The 26,864-nt window shown below is 34.8% G+C and overlaps 1 protein-coding gene across 1 annotated transcript in view; it reads right to left on the minus strand.

Annotated features, from left to right (window-relative positions):
• The window catches only part of LOC145688243 (uncharacterized), a 152,687-nt gene that overhangs the window by 11,867 nt on the left and 113,956 nt on the right, over positions 1-26,864 (minus strand). Inside the window, exons 11-13 of the mRNA XM_081762178.1 lie at positions 23,207-23,507; positions 19,696-19,834; positions 19,113-19,233 (exon numbers count right to left, since the gene is read on the minus strand). Coding sequence (XP_081618304.1) covers positions 19,113-19,233; positions 19,696-19,834; positions 23,207-23,507 — 561 coding nt within the window. The remainder of the gene's footprint in view (positions 1-19,112; positions 19,234-19,695; positions 19,835-23,206; positions 23,508-26,864) is intronic.

Below are 26,864 nucleotides of genomic sequence, written 5' to 3' on the forward strand. Positions count from 1 at the left end.
AAAAAGTATCGGAACTCACAATTTTCGAAATTTAAAGATTTTCAATTGTACAGAAGATAAACGTAGTGAATTACTTGCGCAATACCCCAAGTAGATATAATACACTGTCCTAGAGTGACTGGTAACGTGTGAATGGGATGAATGAGTGTGTTAATTTAACAAGCATCATTAGTTAGTATTCCCAATTAGCAAAATTTTGTTATTCTAACAAAATTTTGTTAATGGGCCGGGGAAAACTGTAATGTACCATTACAGTTGAAAGTAATGGCAATTTTTTTTTACACACCCTGTACCTAGTAATTTTTTTTTTTTTATTCAATTTCGGTTTAGCTACACAATTTATTTACTCTCTCTACTTCGAATTAAATATAATGAACCCAAAGGTTTCGTTAGTAACCATATTCCCACTGTATAATATATTTATTTACATTTTGATTAAGTGTAAATCCCATTTACGGATATATAACTTGAATAGTTACAAGGTTTACCATTCTGACGTCATACCGAAACATAGTTCCGTTATTGGATATAAATTTTCTTAATTTCAGACCAATGTAGAATTTAGTCAGGTACCTAATTTTTCCCTCACCCCCTCTCAGTAGTCCATAGTCACTTTCAGATCCGGTTATATCTGGATTTACCAAATTTTCCATTCGCTTTGTAATTTCCGCGGCTAAAGTTTTCTTTCTGATTGGAGGAATTCTCCTACCTCTGGCTTTTTCGGCGCAATGTTATTAGAATAATCGAAGACACACAAGCAGGAGCAGCTTGTGATTTTCTTGCCAAATATTTTTCGGGAAGGATTCGAATTTCCAAGGAAAACTAAGGTAACAGATAATGTAATTCAGTAGTTAAAGATTTACAACGGAATAGGAGCCCGGAAAATCCACAAATTTTGGTAAAGAAGCTGCAATTCAGTGAAATAACAAATTCCAGTTCTGTTTACTAGGAAGCCATGTTTGCTGCCTATCGAGAATAGACAACAGTGAAAGAGTGACTTTACTTTTTTTTTTATTTCAAACTCAAGTAGGGATTAGGGAAATTACGACCTGTTAGTGCATGTTGTTCGTGTGTTAAGTAGAAGTGACTTTTTATTATTTATTCAGTAATCGCATGTACGTAGGTTTGATGGTTGTAAAGTGAATAATCATAATGGCAGCTTAAGTTAGCTTAAAAGGGCTCCTATCCCCTTTTCCAAATTGAACCAGTTCTAGCGGGGGAATGGGTTAGTTATTGTTCGTTTTAGGGCCTTTTCCCCTTTCAGGGGGAGGGTCCCTCCATAAACCTCGTTAAGGTGCCCCCAGGGCATCAATTTTGGCAATCATTATGTAAACAATTGGTCAGGTCAATTGGACCTAGTGTTACTTTTCTCATTTTTGACCCCCTTTAAATTAAATAGAGCCGACTGTATATATCGACGAGGGAGTAATGTATTTTAAATCTAATGTGTTAGGTTATTTTCGTCAACATGCATGTAATTAAATGGTGCATGTTTGGTTTAGTTAGTTGTCTTTATGTATAGTACTAACAGTGGTGTATGTAGTTAGTAGTCTTGTGTGAGTGTGTGAAATTTCGGTTAGGACAGTGTATAAATATGTGTTAATTTGGTACCATTTTCCTAACAGAAATAAACCAGAGTAAATATTAAATTTCTGATTAATGAGTACAAGTATAGATTTCAGTACACGGTAAATTATGCCTCCACTACAGCGCCACAGCGTCCGGTTTCGGTACTCAAATGTTTGTTGACAATATGACATCGCATAACTTAGTGATCTAGGTTGTTGGATTTTAGTCATTTATTCAAAAATTACTTTCATTGGACATGGTTTTCGGTTCGGATGAGTATACCTTCGTATAAAATAGCATGAGATCTTACTGTACTGAAAATTTCAGCTTGCTAGGTCCAGTAGTTAATGAATAATCCGCTGAAATAAAGAACACCTATTTTCTTAATAGAAGTAAAGTCCATATGCTGTTACTGTTCGTTTAAAAATGTAGTATTAAATTCTCTTTTCCCGTAGCTGTAGAAAATTCCATTGTTGCTTCAGTTTTATCAACAAATCAGAAATAGATTAATCGTTGACAATTTAACTTTCCGTAAATACATGTATGATTTTTTTTTTTTTAAACCTGCAAGGTAAATACAATTTGGGTGCTTCGAAATAAAGAGTACGTGGTTCGATGAATGTGATCGTGTGGTGGTTTGAGCGTGATAGATTGTGATAGTTATATATATATATATATTTATTACTGCGTAATGTAAATATGTGTATGGCCTGCGTGTAAAATGTACGAAATAGGGTGTTTATAAAATATTACTTCGTGTGGAAATTAGTAGATAATGAATGAATGTAATGATGTGTTAATAATATGATATATAATATGAATGAAATGATGACCCCTATATTTAAATGGATAGGCCTAGTGAATTTTATATAGTGAAAATACGAATATGTTTACGAAGAAAGAAAGAGAAAAAAAAAAAAATCTCTCGCGTTTTGACTTCCACACCAGTGCATTCATCCAACCGAGTTTGCTACTTGGATAGTAAATTATAGTTGGGAATTGTGTGTTACTTTGCATTTATGTACCTCCTAACAACAGCCCCAGATCTTAAGCCTTTCAATAGATAGAGTAGCATCATGTGGGAATTACTTCTAAAGGTTGACAGAAATGATAATTAAGAAAACCAACTGCTATATCCTGTGATCATCGAAAAGTACAGGTTTCGGTCATTTGTACCTTTAGCATTCATTGCCTCTCCGAGATTTTTTTTTTTTGTCGCTTACCTTATTTAGTTATTGTGCAGTGTTCATATAACTCAGTTCGGACTATCCGATTAAACTAACTGCTACTAAATTAATATTCATGGATAGCGTACCCGGATGTCGACCCCTAGTCCCCTTAAGTATTTTCGTTTCTTTTCTTAGTTTAATTAGATGAGGGAAATTAACGACATCCCAGACGGTGGCATGTCTGCGCTGGGTAGCCATCGGTGATGTTTCGGTAATTGAAATCACCGATTCAAAATTCAGTTTATTTATTTAATTTTTTTTATTTTTGGCGAATTACTAATTAGGGATACCTTAGCTATTACTCTAATTTCATCCCTATTCTGGAATCTTCTAGTTTCCAAGAGGTCGGATGATTTTTTTTTTTTTCCCTTTGAAATCCTAAATTAACGCCTACTCCAACCTTCCGGAGGATTTCCGGGAACCTGCTGGTTTGGGCCGGATACGGGGATCGGATTTCAATCTTACAACCAAATTCTTGTGGGATTGGGATCTGATGGACACAGAACTTGCATCCTTGGCAGCAGGGCGTTCCTTGAGTCTACGTATTTGAGTAGACCACCCTTTTGGCATGTTAAGAATATTTTGGCTATGGATTTTGTTGAGAGCGAAATTCGATTTCTGTCTTTGTAGCGTTAGTTATTTCCCACTTAAGTCTTTGGCGCCACTATTTCTTCGTCTTCCTTCTTCTCTATCTCTCTCTGTCTTCATTACTTCGAGATTTTTTTTTTTTTACTTTTTCAACCTTCCCCCCCCCCCCCCCGGTTTCTGAAACTCATAAAACATACAATATTCATTTCACTTATTTCGATCGTATGTACTAACTGAGACATCGAGGGATGCAATTCGTGGAGGTATTGCAGCACAACTCAGGACCATTTTCGCGATATTCAATCCACCACGGGGGAAATTGACGGGAAGGTACACTATGCTTTCGGATTCCTAGAAACATTCGTTATGCATGGATCATACAAATTATATCCATTGACAACTGATTTCTGGTTTTTATTTCTATTGATTGGTCATATAGTGTGTATGTATTAGTAGTCTGGGCCCACTAGTTTCGAATAACATTGATTTTTTTTTCCTGTATATACATCTATATATGTACTTACATAGTTTTAAAAGTTACGTGCCTGCTCTATTTGTTGCATTTTCCACCTCTTATGTCAACTCATTAAATAACACCAGCTATTTTGTTTTTTGTATATATACGCGGATCTTTAGTAAACTGAAAATGATTATTGATTATCGGGTTTATTCATATGAAATACAATGTTGCAACCTTATGAAGGAAAAAGGTGAATGTTGATAGTCAGGGTTTTTGTTTTGTCTTTGAGCCAAATAAATATAAATATTTATAAAATATGAATACTTGTCGAATATGAACGGTGATGTAGAATTTAAACGTCGATGAAATATTAAGATAGATATTAAAGTGAAATTTATTGTATTGATTAATATGAATACATATATATATATACGAGTATGTATGTAATGGGCTCGATATTTACCCTGGTCTTGTTAGGTTGCCATAGATTTTAGACACCCGGTATTAACTAACTATTTGTGATATATAGTATTCCCGCGTAAATTGTCATAAATTACTTTTTGTTGAGTTGTTATTAATTTTTGTAACTATTAAAGTGGAATATAATGTTAACTACTGCATGTGAATAAAACAAGTAGCGGGTCGTAAGATAAATAAGAATAACCCTAATCCTTACCCAAATTTACTTTGCGAGTGAAATTAGCAACCTACGAAACAGTGCGCCCCTCCAACGAATCTTTCCATTAGTGAACCATGAAACAAATCCTTCCCCTACGATCGGAAACCAAACTATTCAATATTTAGAATCTTTTGACTATAAGATCTATATTAGGAAAAAAATTAGTGATCTTAAATTCAACGAACTGAAATCTGTTTAATAAGTTAATATGAATATCGGAATATGGAAATATGTTCCCAATATCTGTGACTGGATTTGATAATTTTTTCTCTAATATTAACAAACTTTGAAATTTTAGATCAAGTGTGTCGAGTGACAAAATGAAAAATATAAACATATATGTGATATGAAGCAATTAGTTGTTTATAGTTAAAACAAAACCAATTAAACACTCTCATGGACACAAACCACAGTGCAAAAGAGAGTTGGAAAAAGGAGCTATTATCGATGTGAGAACAAAGACTCATAAAATCGTCGAAATGTCTCCTCTTGGGACAGAGACCTAATAAAATGCTATTAAAGTATTTTTTTTTTTTTAGAATGATTAACCAATTATATATATATTTTTTTATTTTTCTTTCTTTTTCCGCAACGATATATATATATTCATTACATTGAATCCTAAATGTATTGATCTTTGAATTTTTTTATTTTTGTCTTTCATTTTTTTTTTTTTTTTTTGTCAAATTCTCTTTCATGTAATTCAACTTTTAATATATATATAGGAAGAGAAATGTGTTATTTGGTCTTGATAAAATTAGCGAATTTCTATGCATGTTAATGAAACATTCTTTCCATGTATTAAATGTTTCCATGTTATGTCCAACTAACTTTTCTTCTATTGAAATGTAATAAATGTATATAGTAATGTAGTTAGGTTAGTTTAATTTAGCTAAATACAACCCGAAGTATACATTGTCCTGTATGAATGTGTGTGTGAGTGAAATGTAGGTTTAGTATTAAGTGCACCAATTATCTTGTCATACATGTGTAATTTATTATAATTATTGGTAGTTATCAATTGAACTCATTGAATGTTAATACTAACTTAAGTTGGCTCAATGAAGGAAGTAAAAAGGACTGAAGTAGCCTGAACGAATGATCAGCATGGGAGAACTGTGAAAGTCAAAATCTTCTACGAATATGTAATACTCTGATTTTTTTTTTTTCCTTTTTTTCTTTGTGGTCGACTCTAACATGCCATCAACTTCGTCGTTTATTTTTCAAATATTGGATATTAGTCTAGAACTTCTGGAAATATTGAATAAACTGTAAACTTAAACTTTCTCGTCTATCTCAGATCTAGATCGGGATAATTTGGTAGTTGGGGTTAAATGGATCTAGATCGGGGATGTATGGGTTAACATGTGTCTACCCTTAATCACCTGAATACCAAATATTAACCCAATAGCTATTGGAATTCGATAATTATTCACTTTCTTTACCATATTTTTCAAAATATGCAGTAACAGTTTCCTTTTTATTACCTTCTTACTTTACCTCTTTCCTCTTCTATTTTCCTTTTCCTTTTTCTTCTTCTTCTTCTATTTTTTTTTAATAAAACTGAAAAGGGGGTCGTGACTGGGAATCCTAGAGATAATACACACGGTCATGTATTTAATTATTTTATTTCATTCTCTTTAGAAGTCCGATAAAAAGTTTTCTCGTTTCGATCGAATCTAGTATGTTCAAAATTAAGAAACGGCTAATATATTCCAACGTAATTAGACATAAGCTGATAGCTTCATGAACATCCCCACCAGGGGTGAAGGATTCCCACTTACGACTTATTCTTTTCTTCAAACAGTTTTAGACTGACAAGCAGTGACAGGATTCGTTGTTATGGAAACGTTTGTTTCTATGGCAACGGCCCTTCCCCCCTTTTTTCAAGGAACCGTGCAACTTCTAATGCTACTGTGAGAATTTGCGTTGCAGATTTCTAAAAGGTCAAAAGTATTTTTTAATGAACTTCGCTGCAGTGCACTTTCAATAATACCGACCCAGAAAACATTGATGTTACCGATGACAGTATTGCAAAATTAAAGCTTTTGGTGTGCTATAGAAATTATAGGCATTTTGTATCAGAAGTTACAATATCCTCTGATGAAGTCTTAAAGATACAAATGTGGCAGAGCATGAGGAAAATATTGACGAGGCAGAATCCCAAATCTAAATGCTGAACACAGTTGGCAGAGAGTTCAGTGTTTTTTCTAGGTGTACGTTTCCCCTGGAAGTTGAAACATCGCCCTGTACACGATCTAAGATATACTAAATAGTGTCCCACTATGGCCTCACTTGGATTTCTCTTCAGACAAGCTTTTCTATAGGAAAATGTGAAAGATATCTCACTTTTGAGCACATCATTTATTTTTAAAAAGAGGATACAACCAGGTTTTAAGAAATATCGTAATTCAATGTATGGCTTACATCCACTAGTTTGAACCTGAGACAAAACCGATTTGAAAATAGTAGAGAACAAACCTCATCTCCTCTTGTAAAGTACTAAGTGAGAATGTTCGGAGTAAGGTGATGGCCAAGGTATTATGTAACTGAGTGCATTCTCGTGAGATAGACTCTAACAAGGTGATACCATAGAGAGCTATTAAGACTTCTAAGTGAAAAAAAAAAAAAAAAAGAGAGAGAGAGAGAGAGAGAGATCGTCGTAAAAACCTATCTAAAATGGTTCTGATACACCAAAACAACAATAAAGTTCATACTGGGAAGAAATAAAATGTCTCACCAAATTTAGTACATTTTTTCTATTTCCTTTTTTCTATTTCCTACTTCTTCTTCTTCTTCTCCTTATAATAATAATAATAATAATAATAATAATAATAATAATAATAATAATAATAATAATAATAATAATATAGATTTTGAGTTTAGCGCCATTTTCAGCAGTGAGGCCATATGCGAAGTAAACCTACAACTTAACGTAGGCCCAGAACCACATGAACTCCCGCCGAGAATCGAACCCCGGTTTCCCACAACTAAGATGCGTATAATAATAATAATAATAATAGATTTTGAGTTTAGCGATCCTTTCAGAAGTGAGGCTATATAAGAAGTGAACCTACAGCTTAACGTAGGTCCCGAACCACATGAGCACCCGCCGGGAATCGAACCCTGGTCTTCCATGCCAAAGATGCGTATAATAATAATAATAATAATAGTATATTTGATTTTGAGTTTAGCGCCCCTTTCAGCAGCGAGGCTTTATGAGAAGTGAACGTACAGCTTAACGTAGACCCCGAACCACATGAATTCAAGCCGGGAATCGAACCCGGGTCTCCCACGCCAAAGACATGTATAATTATAATAATAATAATAATACGGATTGCGTTCTGGTAGTGATGAAGGAGATATTAGATCTGATACTGATTTCCTGAACACAAGATATCCGAATTTATTTACAGGTTTTCGAAAATTTTATGGATCGATGCAAGTAGTAGTAGTTGTTGTTGTTGTTGACTTGAGTTTAACGACCCTTTTAGCAGCGGGGCTATATGAGACGGGAACTACGGATTAACGTGGAATCCGAACCACATGAGCTCCCGCCGGGAATCGAGATGCACGAAGTTATTTGCACTAAGAGGGACTCACATTGGGATACATAGGAAAAGTTCTACGCCTGTACACCTTATTTTTGGATAAATTAGAAAGTTGCCCATCACCTCCGTGCAACACATATATTATAAAAATGTACGGCAAAAATAAATGAAAAATTACAAAATAAAAAATTAATAAATGCATCGAGTGGGATTCGAACCAGGTTAAAAAGTGTTGCATCAATACAAAAATAGATTACTTAAGCACGCATGGCTGTGGGAACAACTAGAAAACGCTCCTTCAGTTGCATTGATAGATAACGAGCTCCTTAACTACCCCTGTTTTTATGACGATTTTTGTTTTTCGTTGATAAGTGTGTTTTTTCTATTTTAAAAAAGAAAAAAGTTTGCTGCATTAATGCTGAGGTACTGTTTTGTACTAGAAGTATCGTTATTAGAAGTAACAAAAGAAGAACAGAGAATTTTAAACAGCAAACTGCGAACTGTGTTCATAAGCCTTGTTTCGTTTTTCATTCCTTCCCCTCCTCTCACTCAGAATGTGTTGTTACCAAACTTAGAATTTTAAGGGACTTAGAAAAATTCGGGTATGCAATTATATTTTGGAGAAATGTACATTTAGCCTTCCAATTTCGTATCTGACACCAGATGATGGATGTCGCCATTTGTAAAGAGCTATCAGCACCACTGTCAATCAAAACACTTTCGCTCATTCTTCTCAACATCGAGAAATTCGAAATTTCCCCGCATCTTTCTCCGAGTTGGCCCTTGTTCAAATTTATTTTTCGTTTTAAGGGATCCATTTTGTCGTTCCACGTCATTTATAATCTTCTGTGAAATGTTCGCGTTTTTAATGTTGCGTAAAAATGTACTGTAAATGTGTACCTGTAAAATGTAGACGAGCCGTCCAAGTTTATGTGTAAACGTACAATGTTTCATGCATAAAGTAAACACTGTAAATCCATAGTAGTATCACCTCATGTACATGAATTATAAATATAACAATAAAATAGAAACAATTCTGTTCAAGTGCTTCAGTAAGTCTGCTACTAATTGTCTTACCGCATTTAAACAAATCTAAGACGTACTCAAATGTAAGACTCATCCCCAATTTTTGAAGGAAAAAATTAAAAAAAAAAAACCTTGGTGAAAATAAAAAAAAATAATAAAAAAATAAAAGTACACTGCAATAAAAGTTGATTTTAAAGAGTGAAAAAAAATTAATAAGCATGGGAAAACAAATAATGTTACGGGAAAATAAAGGAACATTGAATTTACTGATCGAATTTACGTATATATATATCAGCTGTTGACAATTTCAATTGTGGTGGTTTATTCTAGAAAGTTTCCCAGGGCTATCAGCCAGGTAAAAATATATTGACTTCCGACGTCTCGAGTGAAGACATTTATCTGTGTATTGGTATACAAGCTTTTCCTTCATATCTATTCCGTCTATCAATACAAAACTCGGTACACACATTTCTTATCCCCTCTAGTATTTTTCGAGGTACATTTGGACTGTGTGCTCTTACCCGGGGCCACTCCAGTGGGGTCCAGTGTTGATGGGAGGGATTTCTGGAGGGAATTTTCCCAACATTCCCCAATGTTCCCTGTTCAAGTATGTTATGGGCCCCAATACATAGTGCTTCTGGAAAGCTTGTTCCATGCTGAAGAGAATGAAGTATAAACCATGACTTTCCAATGAACATTGTTGTTGCAATAGCTATTTCACTGCGAGTCTACGATTTTCTTTACACTCACAAGGTTAATGGGCCCCAGGGACTTACTCTGTTTTCCATGGCATTTAATTTTTTGTGCATGAACATATCTTTATTATGTTTATCGAATGGACTAGGTTTGATTCGGATGTCCGGATGGCAGTTCATGTTCGTTCCTTGAGAGTTGCCTAGAGATGTGGCTGATGAAAGGCTATACGGTAGTGGAGAGATAATCCTCACTCTTAAATTCGATTTAAACTACTCGCTGAGAAAACAATACGTTTATTGTAAAAATTATTAACGTAAAACAATTTCGCCAACTATCCACTTTGGCTTCATCAGACAGTATATGAATAGACACGTAATGACAGATTTAATATATACGAGATAGCGAAAAAACCCTGGATTCTGACTAGTTACTCAAAACTACAGCAGCCAATATTCCTATATCCAATCCCTCATTGACAAAAGAAGGGTATAGGAAAGATCTTAATGAAGAAGGTAGGATACCGGTTATGAAGGAGTTACAGAAAATTCATACGGAAAATATTAAACTAAGACCAGTGTTGGATTGCAGAGGCAATATATTGGAACAACTGGAGCAAGAGATAAAGAAAGTCGCAGAGATAAAAAAGGGGGAACAAGAAAGCAGTAGTGTGAAAAACTCAGTGGAACTGAAGAGAAGGGTGGAGGCAGCAGGAGGACAGATTAACGTTAAAAATATCATGTTTAGTGTTGATGTGAAAGCCACGTTCCCAAGTTTAAGAAGAAAGAACATAAGAAGGGTGAGTACAGAAGACAAAAGATAGTAAGATTAATGGCTGGAGTGGGGAGGGTCTGAAAAAGGCCCTAAACGTCATGTGGAAGAATAGTTACTGCATCATAGGTGAAAAGATGGTTAAAATTACGGAGGCTGAGCATAGGCTCAAGGTTGAGTCCGGTGTTGGCAGAAATTGACATGAAAGATTGGAAAGTAACATTAAAGGAGGTGACAAATTAGTTTTTTTTTTTTTTTTTTTTTTTTTTTAAGTAGATATGTCGATAATAGTGTAGGGATATGGAAGGGGATACGAAGAGAATTGGAAATAAATTGAAGATAAAGAAAAAGGCACAGAACTGACACAGGAAGTGGAAAATGAAGAGGCATTAGTATTGTAGTATTCTTAGACATGAAGTTAAGAAAGGAGGAAGGAAAGATATACATGTAATGGTACCAGAAAAGTTATGCGTCGGGAAATTACTGCCATGCGGGGAATGATGTGTAACTTTATTAGCAACATGGAGGAAAAAACGATTAAGCAGACGAACAGTGAAATAGGAAAATCAGAGGAGGGGTTAGAGGTATCCTATGAGGAGTTAGAAGAAAATCGTTATCATATAAGAAAACTGAGGTACAAAAGGAGAGGAGGAAGAAAAGGAGTAAAAAGAGAAGGAAGACTGGAAGAAGGAGAAGAGGAGGAAAGAAAAATGTGAAGGAGATAGAGAGTATGGGGGGAAGAGACGGAGGTCATCAAAAGAATGCTTAAGAAGATTGGTGGTATTTCTACGTACAGAAAAGGAGGCAAGAGGTTACTAGAGGTACTGAGAAGCAAAGAAAGAGAAGAACAGGGAATGATGGAGAAAGGAGTAATATATAGGATCCAGAGCGGTGAGTGTGATATGTGCTATATTGGGGAAACGGGAAACAGATTAAAAGAGCGAATAAAACAACATAAGGACGACGTTAGGTTTGAGAGATAGAAATGCAGTCAACAAGTACATACGAGACACGAGACATCCAGTTAATTGGAGTGAAATGAAAGTGTTGGGCCAAGAAGAAAGTTAATGAGAAAATAGAAAGAAGCAAGATTTATTGAAATAGAAGGCGATAGAGTTATGAACTGAAACTTTGCTCTTAAAATTGAAGAACAGCGAAGTAAGTTATTGAGTAATCTTAAAGATTAAATAAGTTAATTGTAAAGGTTTAATTTTTTAAATTTGGTGTTATTTATTTGTTATTAGTATTCATATTTAAGAAGTAAATTGTAAAGCTTATTTTATTAATTAGATTAGGTCTAGTTATCAGATATGAATGTATATGGTGTCAACAGGAAGGGGGGGGGGGCGGAAAGACACTTTTTTGTGTGTGTGTGTGTGATGTAAGGGGCTTGACTGTTGTGGCTTTGAGTAACTAATCATGGTCCAGGGATCTTCCGCTGTCTCTTGCATATTGAATCTGTTACTGCCTGTGTATTCATACTGTCTGATGAAGCTAACTAAACTGGCTAGTTGGCGAAACTGTTACACGTTACTATTTTTTCATAATAAACGTATTCTTTTGTTTAAATCAAATTTAAGTCTACAAAAAGCAAAGCTTGGACAATGGAAGACATTATCCTCACTCTTGACTTTTTTAATCACTTTGTGTTGAAAAGTAACGGCCCTTTTTATAGCGACGTTGATATCCATTCTTTTGTAGCGTCGAACGAATACGACTGAATTCCTCTTGTAAGCTTTCCTGGTCACTTACGGAGACTGCTTTGTGGGCCAAGGTGTTTATCACTGAAAGATGTTGTGACTTGTGATGGCAGTTGCTTACATTGAGATAAGGATCTGTGTGTCAACTTCCTATATACACGGTGTCCTAATGTTCTGTCAGCATTACGACGAACAAGAATATCAAGAAAAGGGAGGCATACATTCCGTTCCAATTCCATGGTGGATTTCATCTGAAGGTGGCGACTGTTGAGAAATTCCAGAAAATTCTGTAGTGTTTCAGGTCCATGTTGCCAGATAACAAAAGTGTCATCAACGTATCTAAAGAAATAGGAAGGCTTAGGAACCTCCCCAACAAGGGCTTCTTGTTTCAAGCATTTCATGTGGAAGTTGGCAATGGCTAAAGAAGGAAACCTCATGGCTTCTTCATTCGTTTGTTCATAGTAACATCCACCATATAAAAAGTACGTAGATATCAACGTATGGTGGAACACAGAAATTCAGTTCTTCTTTATGGTGGTTTGGTCGGTATTTCTTTTATTTTTTCTGTCACATTCTGATTTTGAAACTAGTGACCTCTTGTTAAAGATCTACTATAACGTTTACCCTGAAGCAAAGCATGCTTTGAAAGCGACCCGTAGTTCAAAACCACCACTATTTATTGACCAATTACTGACAACCCAATGGGGGGTAGTAGATGAGGTTATCTTCTTATTAGAGAAACTCTCTATTGAAGAAGGTGCCGTATATATTAATAGACTTGCCCAAAACAGACATAGAAAATAATAAAGAAAGTCCTTTTTGTATTCATCTATGTGGAGCTTCTGACTTCTTCCCTCTCCTACCTATCATTAAGGTAGCATTCCGGTCATTGGCTTCTCAGAATAATAATATAATACAGTGGTTCCCAACATGTTTGTCGCGAAATTTTAGAATTTTATACTCATAAAGTATTTAATAATAAGTTAAAATCAATTTTGAGACAGAGTGCACAATTCTTAACGCCCCTAGCGGCATCAATAATGCTCAGTATTACATAATGTCACTACTTTGTAGTAACCTACAGGCTTAAGAGGGAGAAGGAGTGAGTCACAGCGGCCGGAATATTGGTGTTCAATTTAACATGGGATCTCAACCATTTTTTAGGGAAATCATGGTTTCATTTCGTTCTTTCGCAAAAATGTCTCAATAGCTCACTCAACATGATGCATCTCATTTTAAAGGTGCAATTTGAACGCTGTGCGTGATATTTTCTTCTTATAAATACAGATAATTATAATCCAAATTCCCATAAGAAAATGATCAAAATTAGAGGGAAAAGTCTTCTGTTTTATTACAGTAAGGAAAAGAGCTAAAAACTTCGGACTTTTTTGAGAATGGAGTACTATCTTTGTATTTGTGCGCGACTGTACTATTTTTTCGCTGTTTCCAAATGCATCCATTACACAATCGATGAGAAATTATATCCTTCATCATTGAATCTACAGAAATCAGAAATCAGATTTTTTCATGTTCACGTACTTGGCCGTCTAACTGCTAGATGGCACTATAGTCATTCCTCATCCCACTTTCCTTCTCAGCGGGAGCCAGTCCTTTTGAAAACCTACTTTGAACTTCTTAACAGGGGCGGGAGGAAGGAAATCATTGTGAAGAACGGGAACTTCAAACACGAGGAATGGCAAAATTTATGACCTCTTTAGTTGATGGTTTCTGTTTCAGCAGTACAGTGTATTTCTAGATGGTTTCTATGAGAAGAAGTAATTTAGGAAGTCAACTTTTCAACAAAGATTTGTGAAGGAGAAGCCGAACCAAAGTCTTCGTTTATGTATTCCAAGAAAAAAATGAAAACTTCCTGCAGGACTGAGAATATACATGCAAGAGAAAATATAAGATACATTATTATAATCTTTAGGGTAGATTAATCCCCGAAATATTCTTTGTTTACTTGTCAAAAAAAAAAAAAAAAAAAAAAAATCAAGAATAATATAGAGCTCTTCAGCTTCCATCGTACAATACTAGGCACACACATATTATATACATCAAGGCCGGCCTTAGGTGGTGCGGGGCCCGATTGGGAACATTTTGAGGGGGAACCGGGTTTATAACTAATTTGCACCAAGGTCTGTAGAGCCTATATATATATGGTCTAACTCAAATATCAATACAGACAGTGAATGAATTTTTAAAATACATGTTTCACCCTTGTGCTTCGCAATTTTTAAAGAAGGTTCTGTACCAGTATTTCATAGTTTTTATTTCTTACAAGTAAACTTATCGATGTCTAGTTTCTTGACCAACTTAGCAGAGAAGTGCAGAATATCAAGAAACGAGCGTAAGCAAAATTTAAAGTGCTTCTGTCCATAAAGATGGCCGCAGTGGCGAAAATCCTGGCTGAACAGAACAAGCCATAACAATGCGTTTTAAATTTGAAAATTTCGTTTTATTTGTAAAACGGGTAAACGGACGAAAACCAAAACCACATTAACCGACACCGGGGGAAGTAAACATCTATTTGAGGGTATGCTTATCATGGCTGCCATCTTGTATCTCACTTAACTTCTATTTTCTTTTTAATAGGAAGGCGGTCACATGTAATATATCAAATTGGGTTAGACTTTTACGAGAAATACAGTGGTGTAGTCTATGTTTCCATAAGTTTATATTTGTAAGACATACTGAAATACACATTGATATAAATTAGTTGGTTCAAAGATTCCTTAACAGCTGTATGTTTTTTGAAAACAATTGAAGTCAGGGAAACCTAATGTACGCTAGTGAGCACATCGTAGGTAGCTACTTATGAAAGGTATAATCAGCTTGAAATCGTCATCGACTGTAGACAAAATGAAATGGTGATGAGAGGATTACAAACTTCAAGGAACTGATTGCAGATGAATGACATATTTTCCATTGGATTCTTCTAGTTAGAACACAAACCTTCATAAGCAGCCACCTATTCAGTATGCACTAGTACAAATTCGCTATTCCTGACCATTTTTCAAAAGAAAGAAAAAAAATCCACGGGATTTTTCGCAGGAGAGGGCAATGTTTGTCTTATGGTTTCGAATTTTTAATATAAATATAATAAGAGAAAGGATATGCAAAGAGCTCGCACTGAGGCTGATTTATTTGATACCATCTTGGTAGTATCACATGACGTAATCAGTAAACACACCAGGAACTTTTACTTAGTGGGGTGTTCAAAATAAAAAGGGTGTGCACCCAGAATAATGATATACATTTTTACACAAACTCAAAGCAAACAACATTTTTACGCCCAAAGATGTGTGTAAGGAAATTTAGGGGAGTGTTAAGGTGTGCAAGATACCCCCTAGATATAATATCTATTTTTACAACAGAAGTTATAAACATAAAAAAACTAAAGAAACTACTGCAGCATTAAATTCAGAAAATATTTGCTTATGCCCGGAAACTTAATATAAACTATTCATTTACTTGTTAGGGAGATGCAATACCTTCCCTTGTGGAGTCTATGGATATATCTGTATTGTAATATGCTGTTGTGTGTACTTGATAACCGAGAGTAGCAGAACAGATTCACTTACTGGGGGCCTCGCGAACATACTGGCATGTATTAGGAGCAAAATTTAGTCATAGGGACCACAACACACTTGTTTGCTTTGGGCCTAATATACTGTTAAAACGGTACTGGAGAGTAGATTAGACTGGACAGTAGAGTAGACGACTCTAGCGCGGGGCCCGATTGGGAGCAATCGGTCCAAGGTCGGCCTTGATATATATATATATATATATATATATATATATATATATATATATATACAGTGGCGGATCCAGGATGTGATCAAGGGAGGAGCTAAACCATAGTTTGCCTCTTTATCCAGAGTAAACAGAACTGAAGCCCATTTTATCCAGTGTTTACCTGAGCGTCAAGGGGGGGGGGGGGAGCTATAGCCTCTATAGTCACTCTTGGACCCGCGCCTGTATATGCATACTATTTACAGTGCCGGCTTTACGTATAAGATAAACAAGCTATAGCTTAGGGCCCCTCTCTGTTGGGGGCTCCAAAATCTAAAGAAAAACTGGATATACATTTCTACAATATAAGAAAATTTTAAAAAAATAAATTTAAATATACGTAGCAACAGTGCTTCCTACTGTGTAGCCTACATTCATGTAATTAATGGGGCTCCATCTGCTAGTCTGCTTCCTAAATTATCTCTAGTTTCTTTATTTCTGCATGTAGGGTGCCTATGTTCATCTGGACACATAAAGGGCCCCATTACCTTAAACAGCTTGGGGCCCCACTAAACCTAAATCCGACTCTGACTATCTAGTTATGCATGTTTGCTCTCTCTCTTTTCGAAGCAGAGTTTCTTTGATATTGCTTCCAATTCCGGCAGGTTTTACCAAGGGGAGAAGAGTCCTTACTCATTCCAGGCATTCAAACTAGGAACTGGACTACTTGCTTCCAACATTCCGTTCCCCATGTATCCCGGTCTGAATCAATTGTCTAAAGCCCATAAAACATTCAAATTCAAATGTAGATGTTGCTCATCAGTGTCGACACCTAAATATTTCTCAATCAACGGGAGGGGTGTTTGGTACCCTTATTAGCGGAGAAACACTCTATATTCGGTAGTAATTCTTTAAAAAGTTCTGTTTAATGTATGTAGTAACTCATAGGAAACTAAATTTTAAGATACCCTAGTAGTATAGAAACGCATCATACGGTACCTTACCAAAATAAACACCCTATGCCAAGGATGGAAACATTAACAATAATAAACATTTTAAAGAAATTCTTTCATTAATCAAGTCGCACTTAAAAGTAAAAAAAAAAAAATTGTTTATGCATGACTAAAAAAAAAAAAAAAATGAGATGCACTCTAATATAGGCTTAAAGATACTTTATAAATTCTTAAAATGACGCGCCCCATTCTTTTTATTTAGCCTTGCATAAACAAAATTATTTTTAACTTTTTAGTGCGAATTGATTAACAAAAGAATGTCTTTAAAAGGTGTTTTATCATTTTTTTATTCGTTGGACACATTTTCCAAATCCTAAAGTGATATGCAACCAGGGAAACCAGGGCTGGTTAAAGACTAGTATTTATTTTAGGATAAAGAAGTTGAAAATAAAAACATATTAAAATTTGCTTTTAAAATAAATAAATACCGTATATTGCAAAGTATGAAAGTAACTGCAGGTATGTGATTATATCGCTCTAACGACAATAACCACAAAAGTTTGGGAAACAAAGGGTCACCCCTAGAAGTTTGCCTTTTATTACAGCTTTATTATTTTGAGTAAATGGGTCAGAATATTCTGTTTACAGATACAACTATCGAGGTGGGAGTATTCGATGTCCTGCCATACAGGAAGCTTAGTGATATGTTTGAAGAGATTGCATATAAAGTTTTGATTTCCGGAAGTGTAGTTTCAGCAGATATGCCTTGCATATAGTAAATATGAAAGTCAGAGTAAATATGAAATGAGTGTAAAGAACAATACGCTAATTTATGTGCTAGAGATAAACATGTTACTGGATCAAAACATCCAATATATTTCATTCAATCAAACATTTTCTTGTACGTCTTATATCTGGAGACCTACATATAGTATAGCCAAACCAAAACTACCACTTAACTTAGTATGATGTGCTTATTCCGTAAAAAATACGAAAACTCGATTTAGGGGCCATTCAAAATTTTTGTGGCCCCTCATCAAAAAAATCCAATATATTTCATTCAATCAAATATTTTCTTGTACGCCTTATATCTGGAGACCTACATATAGTATAGCCAAACCAAAACTACCACTTAACTCAGTATGATGTGCTTATTCCGTACAATATACGGAAACTCGATTTATCTAGAGGCCGTTCAAAAATTTTGTGGCTCCGACCCAACATCTAATTATTGCCAAGATCGCAATTTTTTGATCCATTTTTTGGATCATTCCTAGAATTCTTGTTTTAATATTTGTAATATAAGAAAAAAATGCTATAAAGCAGGTGGATACTTACAAAATAATAATATATAACTTAGGGAAATTTATCAGTTCTACAAAATTAAGTCCAAGTCACGCAAATGGTCTACTTACGGAGTTGATAAGCTAGTAGGTTTTACGGCACCCGGGCAGGTTTAGTGTTAGGGTGCTCATTTCTGGCACGTGAGATCCCTGGTTCGATCTCAGTTCCCATAAGGTGGGTTTTACGTTGTACAAACACCATGTACGTGGGTTTTCTCGGGGTTCTCCCGTTTCCTTCCACTTTCGTCATTCAACCATTCATCCCATCACCATCGTTTCCCTTAGCCTCTGTACAGAATTGTCGTACGTTAAAATAATAGGTTTTACTGTATAATCTGAATCAGAGTTTCTCCTTTAGCCTAACCGTCATAATCGTTGGACGTACAACTCAAAGATTTTATTTCATTTTTCTGAATCAGAGTTATTGAAAAATTCTCAATAATAAGCAATTTGTAAGTTAATTGTGAGCTTATAAATTTGGTGACGTACTCAAGAATAAAGAGGATCGCCCCATAACACTATTCCGTATTTGGTTTGTTCACTGCTCATTCCTCGAGACGAAAACTGGTTTCCAATTGTGCTTAAACACTACTCGCACTGTACATATGTCTTTTCCCTTCATGAAGCGCATACATCCAGTATCCGTAATTCTGCAGGTACGCTATCATAAAACTGATCTTCCGCTCAAGTTCTATTAACTAGTGGTATTGATATTCGTAATTTAATTTAACTTTAAATATTATTATTTAACTTTCCAAAAATTAAATTATGCAATCAACGTATGTGAGTACTGTTACATTTGTCTACATACGTACCATCATTCTGTATTATCTTCTTTATAAACTCTACACAAAGTGATTTCAAAGCTCGTTTACAAGGTGGTCCCAATCTATGAGGAAATACAACGCTAGTGTCCACTACTGTGGGATGAATCAGCTATAAAAAAGAAAAAGATCTCAGTTTATGATTAAATTTGAAATACAAAAACAAAATTCTTAGCAATACAATTAACTTATGATGCATAATTAAAATTCATTTCTTTAAGAGAACCTATGTTCAAAACGAAAGGTTTATAAACACAAAAGAACGAAAATTACAGGGGCTCAATCATTAAATTTTGTCAATGGGAAAAACATTCAAGAACTACTATAATTATTCCATTACTTAATTTCAATAGTGTTGGAAGATTCTGACCATGAACGAAAGATGAAATTCATGATCCTATTTTACAATAAATAATCATTCTCAGACATCAAACAACATGCCTTCCATGGAAGAACTATATAAGAATTCTATTAAACCAATAGTTGACAAGAACATTCATATTTACAGTTCACTAGTAAGTAACTACGGAAAGATGTTTATTGGAAGAAAAAGTTACATGTATTTCGAAGTTACCTTCAATGCTTTGAAATCACTTTCTAAGCTGTGTCCAATCAGAATCGTCTTGTCACTGAACCGGCTTAGCAAAGCCACCTGAACATCACGTATAGTCGTTGTAACTCCTTCCAGGTCTTGCTCGGTAATTCCACTGAACCTGAAAATAAATAAAAATAAAAATAAATGCACACACTATATTGCAAAATAGAATTTCTCTAAAAGTAGGCAACGAATACTTCCTGTTCTTTGCTCTAGTTCACTAAAAATCATTACAAAAAACGTAATAACAAGATAACTGTAAAGCTGTAGCTAACCAGACAATAACTTCATAAATACTATCCTATGGGTGCCATTGCATTAATATTGTGGCAAGTTGCTTTCTAAATTCAGACTTTGGAAAGCTGTTTGCACTGAAAAATAACAGTTTGGAAACGTTGATGGTTCTAAGGTTATACTTAAAGCTCACAACAGTCAACAGGCCACTGGTATGAGATCAGGATTTGTCTACCTTAGCGGTTTATAAGTTGCCTGTGAATTTCTTGTGGTTCTTAGGGACGCCACTATGGTCCAACAAGACAACCCACAGAAACTTTTTTTTTTTTTTTTTTTTTTTTTAATCGATGTATCCTCACCTCATGCAACCTGAATTTGGAAACAGAATTTGTCTATTTTTAACCATCCTTAAATCTGTTATGGTCAAATCAGACCAATGGAGGGACACGAGCAGGGTTGATTGATTTAAACCAAAGCGATTTAAATCAAATGATTTATTTTTAGTCTATGATTTACTTAAAACAGAAAAAAAAATATATATAAAGTTATGATCGTTCTTGGGAACTAAAACATTGTAAGTTTGAAACTCGTATCTAGTCTGGATAATGGTAAGATTTTAATAATTCCAATTTAAACAAGAATTTTAGGAATGATCCAAAAAATGGATCAAAAGATTGCGATCTTCGCCAATAATTAGATGTTGGGTCAGATGCCACATCTTTGAACGGCCTCTAGATAAATCGAGTTTCCGTATGTTTTACGGAATAAGCATATCAAACTGAGTTAAGTGGTAGTTTTGGTTTGGATACACTATATGTAGTTCTCCAGATATAAGGCGTACAAGAAAATATTTGATTGAATGAAATATATTGGATTTTTTGGATGAGGGACCACAAAAATTTTGAATGGCCCCTAAATCGAGTTTTCGTATTTTTTACGGAATAAGCACATCATACCGAGTTAAGTGGTAGTTTCGGTTTGGCTACAATATATGTTGTTCTCCAGATATAAGGCCTACAAGAAAATTTGTGTCTGAAATATATTGGATCTTTTGATCCAATAAAGTATATCGTGTGTAGATTACAGTTAATGGGTCAATAATAATTTTGGCAATGTACTGATGAAACTTCATACATAACCCCCTTAATAAAAGTAAATGGCTACATACTCCAATGCTTTAGGAAATTCCGCTTCTAAGAGGAGGAGGCAATTTTTATGTTGTTCTCAATAAATCGACGTTGTCTGTTTCATTATCAAGCGAAAACGGGGGAACCGTTCGAAATGAACTTTTGAGCACAGTTAGCACCTAACTCGAGCTGGGTTTTAATCTTGTCACTTTCACCTAAATGCATATTCTAAGAAGGAAGGGGTTCAAAATTTATGATATAAACATGTATTTTAGGAGCCCTTCAAGTTAGGTAGATGGAACTCGGTATATGATATCCTTATTAAAAATAAGTTGAGACGTGTCCCAGGGTTTTCGAAAATTCTGCCTTTACAGGAAGACAATTTCTGTAATATTTTAATTTCCTATTTTTTATTCATAAAATAAAGAAAGTGAGGAGACAATTGAACCGTTTAAAATGATTTTTTAAACATAATTTTTGTTGACCTGGATATTTATAATCAGTTCTATACTTGGATTGAAATGTGTATTCTAAGAGAAGGGGAGACAGATTTTTCCAAACAATAACGGCCGCACCGTTCATATTGAAAGTTCATGATATTATTATTTTATTATAGACAGATGGCAGTTCGGTCGAGTTGGGTTTTCAATTCGATTCAAATACAAATCCTAATGCGTGGAAAAAGGGAGTTGAAATATACCTTCCATATATTTGCCATAACCCTATTCTTTCCGTGCTAAGAACGGGTATATCAGCTACTTGGTAATACTGTAAATAGGAAGAAAAGTGTAAAGCATATCTGAATTAAATAAAAGGATTAGAAAAATGTTACTACTAAAAGATCTTACATATTACGGTATTATTTTTGTCATATTGAATGCAGATAACTTGAAATACATAGTTCATGTTGATATGCAAGTTTACATTGAATTTTACAATTTTAAAGTAAAATATACTGATATTTATTATGAAAATAATGATGAATGGAGTATGAAAAAAATTATATTGAATTTATACATATATGTAAAAACCTTTTAAAAAGAATATATACTCCCTGTGCAACGCAATGAAAAACTTCTGCAGTTCGCAAAATAGTAGTGTATTTTACATGTGCAAATTGTACTTTCGTTCTTTACTGATTAAAATGCTTAAAATGAAATACGTACTAAGATCGTCATAATTATCTTCCTTTCGCTCAATTATTGTGAAGTCAATTCCGAGGATCGCCCACTCTTATATGTTGGGAGAGCAACAATGGACTGTTACTGCGTAAGTGTCACGTGTGAAAAAACACCTTGGAATAAACATAACATGAATATCAGGAAACACCCTGACTTTGTTTTCATTTTAACATTTAATTATGTGATTATTTTCAACCCTGGACACGAGGAATAAAATAAGCATTTAAGTAAACGGCGTCAAAATAGTAAAAAATAACTCAAATAAACGTGAGAGCATAACTGAATTGCAAGAGTATTTCAAATATTGAAACGTTTTATTTTCCCAAGCTGAACCTTTTCAAATGACTTCCTCGCAAATTAATCTATCTTAGAACGAAACTTGAAAATGCCAAATACTTCCATCATTATGAACGAGTCATTATTGTTCAAACGTAGCATATATTTTAATAATTTTGCTACAGAAGTTTTAGCGTTCTACTACCGAGTCACTCTATCTTATCCAAAGCTTAGGCTTATGGAGAGCATTGCACAAAATGATCTGATGAAAGGAAAGGAGAGAGAGAGAAAATACTAATTTTCCATTTTCCCCTTAAGGATTGAGTTTCGCTCTTATCTACAACCTGGAGTTTCGGCAGAACATTTCTATAAAATCTCAATTTTAATATTAGATTATGTCCCATAGTTTCTACTCGTACATCACTATCACATACGAAGTTATCATAGTTAAGATAACAATATCATAACAGACGCATACACATACAGATGAGGTTCCAGCAAAAAGAAAGAAAAAAAAAAAAACGCGAAAGAGCAGTTGAAGTTACCAACTTGGTGCAGAACGTTAAGATAAATGTGTTAACTCTAACTCTTATCAAAACTAAGGTACATGATCCTGTACCGTAACATAACAAACGTAACACTGTAGTAGTTAATATAGAAGTATCAAAATACCTGGTATTATAATCCAGAATGGGATTTTCTGGCATCACTAGTGTTTCATACACCGTTGATAAATCGTGTGCAATAACAGTGACTCGAGTGAGTTCTGATCCTGCTGTTGTGTACGACATTTCACAGTCCAGTGCGTATACCCCATATCCAATTCCAGGTACTGGAGCCTTTGGAAGTGTTCGAACATATCCTCGCAAGTTCTCCGGGTTAAAATTGTCTGACACGTGACAAGAAGCAACGGAACAACCTTCTTCATCTTCTGCATCACAGCAGCCGTACAAGGATACGAATCCCTTCTTAACTGGAAAGAGAATAAAAAGATACAATAAAAGACAAATTCTGACCAAAGTATATATTAACTAATAAAAACTAGCATTACAGTTTCGGTAAATTAACTTTGCCTTCATGAGACACATTATGTCTGATGAAGGAAAAGTTAATTTGCCGGAACTGTAACGCTATTATTTATTAGTTAATATATGCTTTGGTCAGAATTTGTCTTTTATTGTATAACAGAAGTTCCAAAGCTAAAATGAGTGATATTCAAATAAAAAGATGTTCTCGCTCGTTAAGAAAAGAAAAAGACTTAAAAAATAAACAAATAAAAATTTTAAAAAGTTCAATAACAGCAAACTATAACCGAGGAGGCTGGTATCAAAATTAGACAACTCGCTTCCCTTTCAGGGTCGTAATTTTATGCTTGTGATTTATTCGTACGACAATATTTACGTAGAGTTTGAAGCTGAAACTTATAAATGGTCAGAAATTGACAGACTATTGTTAAAATAAAATGAGTGGTATAGTTGATAATCCAAATCTGTACGTCTTCAAAAACCAATGGAAGATCGTAGCTCCTCAATCATGCATCAGAAATTACATTCCGGCCACATACTTGTACTGTTTAAGTTGATGCTTTCCTTGTGAATTGTTCTGTGTAAATATAAAAGTAATCAACAGTAGAGAAATAACTTCTACAAAAGAAGTTCTTAATGTATTTTTTTTCAATATTCAATTTGATCTATTATTGTTTATCACAAATTACTCTCAATAATAATAATAATAATAATAATAATAATAATAATAATAATAATAATAATAATAATAAAGTCCAGATTAAACCATCACTCGACTTAATTCATGAAAAAATTGTAATTCTTTAACTGCAACGTGCGATATAACAATAACCCAATTGGTAAGTTCCAGAAAATCACAAGAACTAATTCTTTATAAATCAAAATTCTTTCAGTAATTAGCTTCATATCCTTCTGTCAAATATTTACAATGGAAGACATGATAATAACCAATTCGGTACAGGTCAAGTTCAGGGGACCACCAAAAAATCAATAATGAAAAATTAGAATTCTCTTACAGGTTATTTTACGTTTTTGCAAATTATTTGCAGTAAGTGATGGCAATATCCTACTTGTACATGGGAAATTGAGGCTAGACAATGATGGTGGGTATAAGCTTTAGAAAAAGTCAAGTGCGACATTCACGCACCAATCTCTGCCAGGTGGTCATTTATAAACTAGTTTTGCATCTATTCCGACTCAGCATAGTGTAACAATTATTAACTTATTTTTATATTTTACACGTTACATTTAACCCACAGTTCGCATAGATTTCAAAATATGTCAACACGATCAAATTACTTTAAATCAGACACGTCCTTGATATGACTATTACCTTTTTATTCTTTTTTTCACAACTCTATTAATAATAATAATTTTCTTTTTCGGCCGTCATAGCAACCTTTTAATATACAATTATTTGCTGTTACGGTAACTAAGAGTACAGTTTATACATATAAATCCAACATAGATTTTCAGCTACTACGATTAAATCTTATTTCTTTATATTTAAAATCAACAACATATTATCTATTTTTCTTCTACTCAACAGATTGTGTACTTTTACGCGCCGTTGCCCAAAATCAAGATACAAAACTGGAAGTAATTTATCGCATAGATATACAATATCGTAATAACAGGGCGAAAATGGAAAGCCCGCGCGATAGTGCGGGAGGAGTTCGTCCATAGGAGCAAACGAATTAGTGACGGTGGGTATGCTCACGAAGGAAGTAGTGGGAAAAATCTATTACAATTGTATAGTACTAATGAATTACACTTTTTCAGGATTGACAGACTATTCCTTTGTGAAATAATATATTTTATGGGTTCCTGGTTCAATATCACCTCTCGCCAAATTCAGTTTGTAGAGGACAAACATCGTGTGTGTGGGATTTTTCTCAGGGTTCTCCTAGCATTATCCATCTGATCACCATAGTCTCCCGTGTATAAGTACAAACTCATCCCCTATGAGCATTCTAAGGGAAGGAAGGCATTCCAATACTTTACATAAACCTATTCTTCCCGTGCAAAAACGGAAATTTCAGCTAGTATATATAAAAGGTGTCCCGGGAGGAAGTGACAATATTTTGGAAATTGGAAGTAAAAAAGTTCATACGCAGATGCGTCCGATTTTGAACGATAGTGCAGATATGAACAGAAATAAAACTGCCGCCACCAAGATCAATGTGCTTCATGTTTTGAAAAAGTAAATAAATTATTGAAATAGGTAAGAGCTACGTACTAGCTAGTAGGTAAACCACGTTCCCTGACAATTACTAAATAATAGTTTTAAGGCTCTCACCTGTTAAAAAAATGGCTGTCGATTAGGAATGTTTCATGTCGAATTAGCAAGTATGCCAACAGGTGGAAACACACGTGACAGTTACTCATCGAAACGTCACACTTAAAGTGTTGTGAGTGTGTATACCTAGAACACATGCAAATTTGCGAGCTGCTGTCATCTGGGTTGTTTTCGAAGCAATTCACAGTTATCGTGAAATGGCACCTACATACACAAATTAGGAGTAAGGTGTTTGTATACAGGTTTCGTAATGGAAGTGCTCACGCGGTTGTTGAAGAATACACTAGGAGGTTTCCACTACGCAGGACCTCAATATGGCAGTGTTTACTAATACGTTTCGTGCATTCTAATACTTTAGCGGAAATTCCCAGTACTGAAGTGACTTCCGAACGTGAAACCAGACAATATGTGGAAGAACAGGAGGAATGTCTGGTATTCCACGTGCCGTGTGTGGCGGAAACTACATGCGGACAATCTGTATCCATTTCATCACTAACCGATATAGCACTTACATCTTCCTCATTATGCTTCTCGTCTTCGTCAATGATACAATACAGTACAAGTGCCATAGATTTATTCACTGATTAGTCGACCTTCACTCGTACTGGTGTGAGTAATAGCAGTAGGTATGGTATAGTTGTGATATTCTTATTGGTCTCGTTATCTTCATGAATGCATGAATGCACAGCGGTACCTGCATTTGTTACAAAGTGCTTTGACAGACCAGTTAGATAATGATCCTTTCCACATAAGGCGGAATCTCATCTTGCAGCATGACGAAGCACAGGCTTATGGCAGTCAGTTGATCATCGAATACCTAAATGTGACCTAAACTCCAATCGATGGATTGGTTGTGGTAGTCTGGTTACTTGGCCATCTCGCTCTCCTGTCCTGTCCTGTCTTTTTATGGGGGTGGATGAAACAGGTTTACCGGAAAAAAATGAATGCAAGGGATGAACTGTAAGTTCGCATTAAGAATGCACTTGAGCTGATTCACGAACTTTAT

The sequence above is a fragment of the Thermobia domestica genome, chromosome 6, assembly GCF_964235325.1.
Source record: "Thermobia domestica chromosome 6, izTheDome1.hap1.1, whole genome shotgun sequence".
NCBI lineage: Eukaryota > Metazoa > Arthropoda > Insecta > Zygentoma > Lepismatidae > Thermobia > Thermobia domestica.